This window comes from Oryzias melastigma, unplaced genomic scaffold, assembly GCF_002922805.2.
Source record: "Oryzias melastigma strain HK-1 unplaced genomic scaffold, ASM292280v2 sc00311, whole genome shotgun sequence".
Lineage (NCBI taxonomy): Eukaryota > Metazoa > Chordata > Actinopteri > Beloniformes > Adrianichthyidae > Oryzias > Oryzias melastigma.
In genome coordinates, this window is record NW_023416919.1 from 111708 (window position 1) to 123131 (window position 11424).

Consider the following 11424-nt stretch of genomic DNA (forward strand, 5'->3'; position numbering starts at 1 on the left):
CAACAACTAATCAACTATTAAAATAGTCAACAACTAGTTTAAAAGTCAATTACTTGACTAATCGACAACTAATCGACTATAAAAATAGTTGACGACAAATTTAATAGTTGATTAGTCGTTACTTTATATAATATGGAGATTGAGTGTAGTAAAGTTTAAAGTTATTATGGTATTCTGTTAGCTTTTTGGACCATTTTGGCATTCATTAAGGTTTTTTAGGCTAAGTTGGAAATTTGCTAATATTTCAGCTACATGCTAGCTATTTTTCCTATTTTTTTTTTAAATAATTTTTTTAGTTTTTAAGTCTATTTTAGAGTTTAGCTAATATTTCAGCTACATGCTGGCTATTTTGCCTATTTTTTTTAATTATTTTTTTAGTTTTTAAGTCTATTTTAGAGTTTAGCTAATATTTCAGCTACATGCTAGCTAATTTGGCTAATTTAGGATTTTTTCAGTTTAAAGGATACTCTGGAGCTCAGCTAATATTTCATTGTCATGCCAGCCATTTTGGCTAATTTAGGATTTTTGAGGGTTTTTTATTTTTTATTTTTTGGAGTTTAGCTAATATTTCAGCTACATGCTAGCTGTTTTGGCTAATTTAAACTTTTTTCCGTTTTTTAGGCTAATTTGGCCTTTAACTAATATTTTAGCTGGCTATCCTCGGCTATTAGCTATTTTAGCATATTCAGCCATTAGCAGTAGCATCTTCAGCGGCCAGCTTACAGCAGAAAACACTAGCATTATCGCAGGTAATGGTATATATATAGTTTTTAGTTAGTTTAAAGCTAATGATGGTTAAGATGTGTGCTTGCATGACAAGATTAATTGACTAAAATTGTGAATCTAAAATCTGTGATTAGTCGACTATTAAAATGAGCATTTGTGACACGATCAGTGTTGCTCACGCTGTTTTTCTCCTTTAAAAATCAACTGGATTTATGTTGATCGTGGTAACAATTGAAGAGTTACAGTATGTTAAACATTTTGTGTTTAAGCGTCACTGACGACACCTCAGCTGTTATTGGGTTAACCTCTCTACATTTATTTTATGGAACTTTTTCAAAAAGTTTTTATATGAGGTTTTAAAAGAACACTGAGTGTTAAGTCTGTTGCTGGTGTTCTGCATCCTGACGTGTCATTCTGCTCACCTGGAAGGCGGAGCTAATGATCTTGATCTGCACCTGCCAGGTATTTAAGCCAGAGGAGGCCGTCAGGCGGGCAGAGGAGCGGCAGGTCTTTGAGTTTGAGTGGTGCTGGTTTGATCTTTCTCCTCTTTATGTCCTCAGTAGTCTTACACTGCTGGATTTTGTTATTTTAGTTTGGGGTTGGAGCTTGGCAGTCTTTGTGGTCTTGATTTGTTTCTTTTTGTTAGTTAGATCATATTAGGCAGCCTTAGCAGGGAGCTATTGACTCCGACGGTCAACAATGCTGCGTCAGAAGTCTCCCTGACTTTATGTTTGCCCAAGGTTCCAATCCCTTTGTTTCACATTTCTGTTTCTTAACCAGCAGTTACTTCTTTTTGCTTTACAGGACACAGTTTTTTCTTTCTTTTTATAAATAAAAAGTGTTCCTCATGATCTTTGAGTCTGGTTTCAGATATTATGGTCCTCTTTTTGGTCTCCCCCCTAGACTGAGGCTGGTGTGCCTATTAGGGCTGTAACACTGAAGTTTTAATCGCTAGAAAACAAATAAGCTATGGAATGTTGTGACATTTTTTTCCTTTTCTCAAATTTAAAGAAAATGAGACTTCTATTTTTAATTTGTTTGGTTGTTACATTTTTAAGATATGAGTTTATTTGTAAATGCTGGTTAAAAAAGCAGAGCAAAGATTCTAAACTTTGTATTTTATTAAATGCTTATTATTAATTATTATTTTTTTAATTAAATAAAACATTTTATTGTGATTAGAAAAATTTTAACTTTTTTGTTGCTAATTCTGACTTGAATTAAAAAATATATAAATAAGTTATATAAAATAACTTTTTTATTTATTTCAATCTTTTTTCATCAAGATTATTAATATTTTTAAGATTAAATAAATGATTCTGTTGTATGTTTTGATTTATTGATGAGCTTAACTGTAAAAAATAATATTCAAATTTGTTAAAGATATGCTTAATTTGTAAAATATTGTTCAATTTTTGGATGAAGGGATTTTAGTTTTTGTGATGTAAAAACTGATGAATTTGTCTTTTAGTTTTGCTGTAAATACCAACCGAAGCTCACACTGTCAAGCAGCAAATTCAAAGTCTGGGTATGAGTTTCCAGACTTTAACTGTTGTGTTTGAGAGTGTGAGGAAACCTGCGTCTGCTGAGCGATTCCTCCTCCTCCTCGTGTGTGAGTGAATGTGTGTGCTCTGTTGGTTCAGCTGCGGGACTCTCCAGCTCCTGACGTCCAGTTCCGATTGGAGCACGAGCGAAGGATGAGAGCGGCGGCGGAGGATCGAGAGGCTGCTGGCTCTCTGCTGCAGGTACAGAGCTCCGCCCACCAACCGGAGTTTCTGGCATGAAAGTTTCAGGAATATTCCTTACTTTCATCTTGTTCTTGAGCTTCTCATCAGTCTGATCTCTTTCTATAAAACCTGCTTCGGTTTCAGCTGCAGAAACAGCATTAGGTGATCATCAGTGATGTCTTTGAGTTTTATTCGTCTTTGTTTTTGGTGTTTTATCCCATTTTTGGGTATAAAAACGTATTATTTTTTTTTTGCTCTTTTATTAGATTTTTTGTAAATATATAAGATTTGTACATTTTAAAGTTTAGGTTTTATTCAATGTAAGCATCACTTTGCAAAAACATCTTTAACATCTTTTGAAAATCTCGATTATGAAAAACTAGGCCATGTATTGTCTGCACTGAGAGAGGAGGAATAACTTAACACCTAAATCATTGGTTAATTCTAATATAAACTAAGGCTGTGCACGTTGACGCGTTAACGCACGAGATTAACAAATTATTATTAGCTCGTTCATATTTATTTCGCAAATTAATCGCACCTCATGGGGCAGCAGTTTCCCACTTATACCATTGTTATTTACTAAAGAAATGAATATTAATTTGGTTTTTAGTACTTTAATCTTCTTATTTTTTGTTTAGTTTTATTTTTCACAAAAAACTGACTATTTGATGCATGGTCCGGCACGTTGTCATGGTAACACGACAATCGTTACTAATGCTTATCGTCATGATGGGTTAATTAAATCAGAATAAATGAGCTAAATTTATAGTTTTGTGTGATTATTCACAGATAATAAGTGGTCAGCAAATACTGTAACTAAAAAAAATAATTTTGCGATTAATTTTTTTCCCAGGTTTCCGATTATTTGTGATTTTTTTTTTATCGATACACAGCCCTAATATGAGCCCAATGATTTCTCTAAAACTGGATCATTTGGAGATGAATTGGTGGACACATGGATTGGTGTATTGATGGTCTCGTTGTTCTTTTTGCAGCAGGAGGATGGATGTTTGCGTTTGGAGATGCAGCGAGAAGGTCTGGAGCTTCAGGGCCTCCAAAGCCTGGACATGCCCTGGACTCATGAGAGAGCTGCGATGCAGCAGGAGGTTCGCCTCTTCAGACGCAACACCATCATCTTCTACATGAAGCTCAGAGCCATCCTCACCAACTGGAGGCTCGGCCGCAAAGACGACTCGGCAGACAAGGCGGCGCACTCAGAGGTGAGACACTCCTGTTCATCATTCGAGCCTTGGATGGATTTTAAATCTTGAATCTGAGCTTCCTTTGTCTTTATTATTAGAACAGTGAATTCTATCTTCAGGTTCTCTTCTGAACAGTTTTCACATGTAAAATCTTTAATTTCAGCGATTTCAACTGAGTTCTCATCTGAATGACATGAAAGCCTTAACAAAACTTTAAGAATCTTCAACATTATTGAAACATTTTCTCTAATTTCCCAAAACATTGAATTGAATTGATTTGATTTTGATTCACTTTTATGATTCAATTTGCTGTGCGGTTCAACATGATCCCATTAAATATCCATCTATATGTTAAAGGCACGATACCATTCTGTTCTATATCCATATTTATGACCATATATTACCTCTGGAACACAAAAAAACATATTATTTTTGAAAAATGAGTTATTTTTGTGGACTATGTTCATAACTAGAAGTAAAAAGACTTGATCTATGAGGCTCCACCTTTCACTTCTTGAAGGTGCCGCCCATTTCATGATGTCATCCTAAAGCCATCCTCGTAAACGTGTCACCCACAAAAAGAAAAGAGACAATTTTTTCATTGATGTACATACAGTGTAGCCCGGGAATTTATCCCACATATCTGGCACAGACCGAATGTGATGGCTAATGGGTTAATTTTGCGGTAAAATTTGGTTAACAAATGCAGACATCACCAGATGATCATTTCAGGATTTATTGAATTGATGAGAACATTGTACTGGTTAGCACTGACTGTGGATATTTCTTTTCTCTTAGAGGCATCATTAATCTCCGGATCAAAAATCCTTTTCCTTTGCTCAATATTCCACGTTCAAACCAGTTTTCCCAATTTTTCGCTCCCATTTTTCACCAGTAAATAGTCTGCTCCCTTTCTCCACCAGGATATAGTCTGCTCCCTTTCCCCACCAGGATATAGTCTGCTTCCTTTCTCCACCAAAAAAATAGTATGCTCCCTTTCTCCACCAGGAATAAGTCTGCTCCCTTTCTCTGCCAGGAAATACTCTTCTCCCTTTCTCCACCAGGATATAGTCTGCTCCCTTTCTCTGCCAGGAAATACTCTTCTCCCTTTCTCCACCAGGATATAGTCTGATCCCATTCTTCAAAGGGATATAGTCTGCTCTTTTTCTCCACCAGGAAATAGTCTGCACCCTTTCTACTGCTGTCTTCTGAGTATTCACCGTCTGCTTGCGCCATTCTCTGATACGTTCAGCATCCATCCCAACATGTCGCGCAGATTCCTCTCTAGAAGTTTCTTCCTGAAGTTTGAACGCTAACTTGAAGGAGCGTTTCTTTGCCATCGCTGAACTGCCTCACAACAAAGACAGCCGGCGTCTGCACGACTGTGGGAGACTCACAAAGCTAGCTGATCACTGCTAGCTTGAGCCGCTAGCTTTGCGGAGAAAGTGTTTATGTTAACCTGGGGGCGGAGCAGACTCTTCCTGGAGGGGGCGGTCTCACTCTGTGACGTCAGATCGTGAGGATCCGCTCGTTTTCGTGGGTATGGGAGGGGCTGCTACAGTTTTTAGAGAATCACTCAGAAATACATCAAAACATTTTTATAGAGAAGAATGGACAGTATAATACACTTAAAAGCACAAAAAGTTTATTGTTCATGGTATGGCCTCTTTAAACTTTGATTTCAAAGTAAATTTTGTTTATTTATAGAAAAAAACAACAACAATTCATGTATGTAACTGGTAATATAAACCTGTTCGGGGTCATGGTGAACCTGAATCCACCCAGCTACTGATGGATGAAGTGAAGGTTCAGTCTGAGCGGTTCTCCGGTCCATCACAGGACCAAAGAGACGTTTTTTGTTTTTGTTTTTTTATTCTAAAAAACAGGAAGTTGCTGTGTAATCAATTTATTGATTTAATAACTAAAAATGAAGCTAAAAGTCAATCAAATTTCAACACTTCTTTTTTCTTAACCCTGGATCAGAAATGCATCCCTTTAATTCACCGTTTTCCACATTCAAACATGAATGCTGGAACACTTTTGCTGCTTTGACTCAGCTGAAAGAAAAATGGAGCAGAATGTTGAGACGAGCTGCAGAGACTCTGAGGCATTAGCGGCAGGATCATTAACTGCAGCTACGCACCGCTGTGTGGGAGGATGAGTCCTTCCATGATCCCTGACCTGGACATGCTGAATGCTTCCCGGATGCAGTTCCCAGTTTTCTCATTTTCTGTAATGGAATCAGCAGATGGGTTCTGAGCCGTCTCATCATAGATGCTCAGTGAAGGTACATTTCTAGGAATCAGATTATGGTTAGAAGATGGAAGCTGGGAAATCTGTAGCAAACAAGTTTCTTATTCCGGAAGACTTCCCATCCTTGAGGGAAAACCCTTCCATTGCAGGACTGATGGGTAATTGGCTGATTGAGCAGCTTCATTTGTGGTCGATTTTCCAGGTCTTCTCGTTAAACTGCAGCTGCTCGTTGATTGCACATCATTTGGTTTAGCTTTTCTCCGCTCAGGTGAAAGATGGCTGCACAGGTCGGCCTCCTCTGAACTGCTTTACCTTCCTGCAGATGGAGGTCTAGATCCTGCAGGTTTAATTTCCTGCTGTAGGTGCTGCACAAACCTGCTTTGCTCTGTGGTGCAGCATTAATATGTGACCGTGCCTAACATCATTTGTAGCATTTATTTATGTGGGGACGAGTCCTTTAATGTGAGTCTACTGCAGCTTCAACTCAATCCGATTTCTGTTTCCTGACTCAACCGATCATTCGCTCAGCATCCTGTCGCAAAATCCAATTTGTGCTTACAGATGGTGGAGCAGCGAGGAGCCAGATCCAGCCTCACACCACACTGTCGCATCTCCTTCAAATGATCTTGAGACCCGACAGACCTTTTGTTAAATATTTGTCAGATCTGTTGATTCATGAGATTTCTAATTCAGATGTGTTCTCCACCAGGAAAAAGTCTTCTCAATTTCTCCACCAGGAACTAGTCTGCTCCCTTTCTCTGCCAAGAAATAGTCTGCCCCCCCTTTCGCCACCAGGAAGTAGTTTTCTCCCTTTCTCCTCCAGGAAAAAGTCTGCTCCCCTTCTTCACCAGATAATAGTCTTCTCCCTTCCTACACCAGAAAATGGTCTGCTCCCTTTCTCCGCCATGAAATAGTCTTCCCCCTACTCCGCCAGGAAATAGTCTGCTCCCTTTCTCTGCCTTGAAATTGTCTGGTCCCCTTCTCCACCATTAAATAATCTTCTCCCTTCCTCCGCCAGGAAATAGTCTGCTCCCTTTCTCTCATACTTGTTTGTCGCATCTCCTTCAAATAATCTTGAGAACTGGCAGACCTTTTGTTATATATTTGCCAAATCTGTTAATTCCTGAAATCCCTAATTCGGATGTGTTCTCCAGCGGGAAAAAGTCTTCTCCCTTTCTCCGCCAGGAAATAGTCTGCTCCCTTTCTTTGCTGTGAAATAGTCGGCTCCCTTTCTCCACCAGGAAATAGTCTTCTCCCTTTCTCTGCTGTAAAAATAGTCAGCTCCCTTTCTCCACCAGGAAATAGTATTTCCCCCTTCTCCACCATTAAATAATCTTCTCCCTTCCTCCTCCAGGAATTAGTCTTCCCCCTTTCTCTGCCGTGAAATAGTCGGCTCCCCTTCTCCTCCAGGAATTAGTCTGCTCCCTTTCTCTCATACTTGTCACATCTCCTTCAAATGATCTTGAGACCCAGCAGACCTCTTGTTAAATATTTGTCAGATCTGTCGATTCCTGAAATTTCTAATTAAAATGTGTTTAATATTTTCCATGTCATTCATTCGGTGTCTTCTCTGCTTCTTTACCACTAAATGCTTGGAACAGAAGTTTTAAAGCCCACAGACTATTCCATGTATCTCTTCTTCCAGGCGGAGAAACTGGAAAACTTCCAGGAGCTGGGAGCTATAATGGAGCAAGCGGAGGGGGAGTCGGACCGAGACGACAGGCTGACAGGAGACACCCCAGACAGCGGGCCCACCACCCCTCTGCAGTCACATGATCCACACCTGCTGCATCACAGACAGGTACCGCCCACTCACAGCCACCCCCACTGCTTTGAATGGAGGTTTATTTATTCTTTGTTCTTTTGCACCAAAACACACAAAAAACACACAAAAAACACACAACTGCCTAAAAATAAATCAGCATAGAGATATAAAACAGTAACATGAAAACATCTGTAGAAGTTAAAGGATGTTTGGAATATTTGCTTTAATTTAGTGGAAACTTGGAGTTAAGCTGAAGCACAGATGTCAAACTCAAGGCCCAGGGGCCGGATCCGGCCCTCCGGCTACTTCTATCTGGCCCTCCAGATTTTATTGTTATTAATGGCCCGGTGTTATCTTCTGCTCATTTCTAACTTGTATAATTTTAACAAAATATATTTTTATGGAGAGTAAAATATTGAAAGTTATTTAAGGTTTAAATTGATTTATGCTGGAATAATATTCCTGCCTTTTTATTATGTATTATTATGTTAAAAAGTTACAGTTTTAAAGTTTTAAAAATTGGCATTCTGCTAACTTTTTGGACTATTTTGGCATCTACTAAGATTTTTTAGGCTATTTTGGAATTTAGCCAATATTTACATGCTAGCTGTTTTGCCTAAACTAGGCTTTTTTATTTATTTTTTTATTTTATTTTTTTAACTTTTTTACGGTACTTTGAAGTTAAACTAATATTTTAGCTGCTATCAGCTTTAACGTTTTCAGCTATCAGCTTCAGAGTTTTTAGCTATCAATTACAGCATCTTCAGCAGCCAAATTCAGCTAACAGCATCACACTAGCACTATCACAGGTAGTCTTATATACTGTATCTAGTTCATAATAATGTTAAAAAGTTACGGTTTTAAAAATTAAAAATGTAGTTTTAGTGTTCAATAAATGTTTATCTTGTTCGTCCCGTGACCTAAGGTGTGTTTTGGATTTTGGCTCCTTGTGTGATTGAGTTTGACACCCCTGATGTTGAGGACAAGACTTGAAATTAGTAGTTTTCAAACTTGCTGACACAATAAATCTGAATATTCATTAGTCCAGATTGTTTTTTAAATAATGTTTACATTCTGGATGAATGATGCAACACAACAGTAACACTTGAGTCAGTCAATATCTTTCTTCTATAATGTTGATGCCAAAAACCAAAAATGGCTGAAGCTAGAGGATTGCCTTTCCTGACCAAAACCAAAGAGTCAGTTATACTAAAAAAGCCGTGAAGTTAAAGGGTTTAAAGGATGCCCGTCCATAAACTGACTTATACCACAGTTTAAAAACATCAAATTTTCTCAAATTGGTGCATTAGCTGAGTTTTGAGCGGCTCCTCTGTTTGAACGTTTCTGCTTTTTGTTCCAGAGACTGAATGAATGTTTGGCAGCTGTTCACTAGCACTGCTTGGCTTAATATGCAGATTTTGACCCACTTCTCTGGTTGGAGGCAGTCATTTTGATCAGTACACCCACTTTAATGCTTCTTATTGACTTAATTAAAAAGATCAACTGACTTTAAAATACACTCATTGGACACTTTAGTCACACCTGTCCAACTGCTCCTTAACACACCTTTCTAATCATTCAATCACATGGCAGCATCTCAATACATTTAGGCGTGTAGACGTGGTCCAGACGATCTGCTGCAGTTCAGACTGAGCATCAGAATGAGGAAGAAAGATGATTGAAGTGACTTTGAACGTTGTTGGTGTCAGATGGGCTGGTCTGAGGATTTCAGAAACTGCTTATCTACCGGGATTTTCACCCTCAACCATCTCTAGGATTTACAGAGAATGGTCAGAAAAAGAGAAAATATCCAGAGAGCTGCAGTGCTGTGGGTGGAAATGTCTTGTTGATGCCAGAATTAGCAGAATGGTTCAGCTGATAGAGTAGTAGATAGAGGAGTAACTCAAATAGTTACAACCGAGGTCCAACCTTGTAGCAGAAGAACACACCGGGTATCACTCCCGTCAGCTCAGAACAGGAAACTGAGGCTACAATTCAGACAGACTCACCAAAACTGGACAATAGAAGATAGAAAAACATTGTCTGATCTAATGAGTCTCTATTTCTGCTGCATTCAGATGGTAGGAACAGAACAACATGAACGCATGGATCCATCCTCAATGGTTCAGGCTGGTGGTGGTGGTGTCATGGTGTGGGGGATATTTTCCTGCCACATTTTGGGCACCAATAAACATCTTACCATCATCTCTCACCATCATTAAAAGGGTTTTAGGAGTGATCTACAAAAACCGAAAAAAGCCTAAATCAACCAAAACAGCTAGCATGTAAATATTAGCTAAACTCCAAAATAGCCTAAAAATTCTTAGTAAATGGCAAAATAGTCCAAAAAGCTAGTAGAATGCCAATTTTTAAAATGTTAAAACCGTTTTCTTAAAATTATGAATAATAAAAAGGCAGGAATATTATTCCAGAATAAATCAACTTAAATCTTAAATAACTTTCAATATTTTACGCTACATAAAAATATATTTCATTAAAATTATACAAGTTAGAAATGAGCACAAGATAACATCGGACCATTAATAACAATAAAATGATCTGGAGGGCCGGATAGAATTACTCGGAGGGCCGGATCCGGCCCCCAGGCCTTGACTTTGACACATCTGTGATGAAGTGTATGTTCCTGGTAAGTTTAATTAATGTGAGTTTTTTGGATTTCTGCCACAGCATGTGTGGAGATCTGCTTCCATCCTCTCACTGGAGCACTTTACCTGCTCGTTCAAGTAAAAGCAGGATGTAAGCAGCACTCTGCTGGAGATGCATTATTGAGCAACCCTAAATGCTCGACTTTGTCAGGTGTTTTGGATTTTTCAGCCTCGTCATTAAAAGGGTTTTAGGAGTGATCCGACTTCACAGGGAGCAGATGTTCCCGTCGTCTTAATGCATTGCTGCATTGGTAGACGTTTGCTAAGTGCAGCACGGCGGAGCAGAGCTCTGTCCTGCAGGCGGAGGGAGATTACAGCGTGTCAAGAAGTTTTCACAAAACTTCTGGAAGATTTGGAGAGAATTCAGCTGTCGGAGTGCTGAAGGATCCTGACTCATTCCTCGGAGTTCCACCAGGAGCCAATGCTGCTCAAGAGCTTTAGAGTTTAGCAATAACATGAATAATGTAGATAGGATGTTTCCTCTGCGGTGACAGTAAACACTCATCACTTTGGAGGAATGTGTTGTAAATAAAATGCTTCGTTTTCTACAGAAAAAACCTTTACAGCACAAAATTGAAAGCAGGGATTTATTTCACTCAAGTGTCAAAATTGCAGTCTTTAGAAGGGGCAGAAAGGTAAGTGTTCTTCTTTCTGTCTCCTCTCATTTCCCAGGCACCAGATCTTGTCGAACATCTCTTGTTTTTGTTGTTTTAAGGAAGATGTGGAGCTCTCATGGAAAGATTTACAGCTCTTTCCATCTTTAGTGTTTGTGGGATTTTCAACAAGCTTTTTATTTGTTGACTGTTTTGATCAAAGACAACAATTCCTTGTTTGTATTCCTGCAGGAGTGCCTGAAATGTGACTTTCCATCGTTACTCTCCTTGTTTCTGCAGCTTCTTCTGCAGCCTTTCTCATAGTTTATAGAGAAATGTATTTGTCATTTTTAAGATCCCTGGTTCTTTAAAATCTTCGTACGTAAGATTTTGAAAGATGATTTTTGTAAGAAAAAAAAAATAAATCTGAAAAATGCAAATATTTCAGCAAAACTGATTGATGCAACAATAATTCAAGTGTTTATATTT

General features: G+C 38.4%; 1 protein-coding gene across 1 annotated transcript in view; it reads left to right on the plus strand.

The window, feature by feature from the left end:
- The window catches only part of LOC112141446 (microtubule cross-linking factor 1), a gene marked incomplete at its 3' end in the record, with an annotated part of 72414 nt that overhangs the window by 52157 nt on the left and 8833 nt on the right, over nt 1-11424 (plus strand). Inside the window, 3 exon segments of the mRNA XM_024264581.2 lie at nt 2370-2471; nt 3452-3676; nt 7557-7712. Coding sequence (XP_024120349.1) covers nt 2370-2471; nt 3452-3676; nt 7557-7712 — 483 coding nt within the window.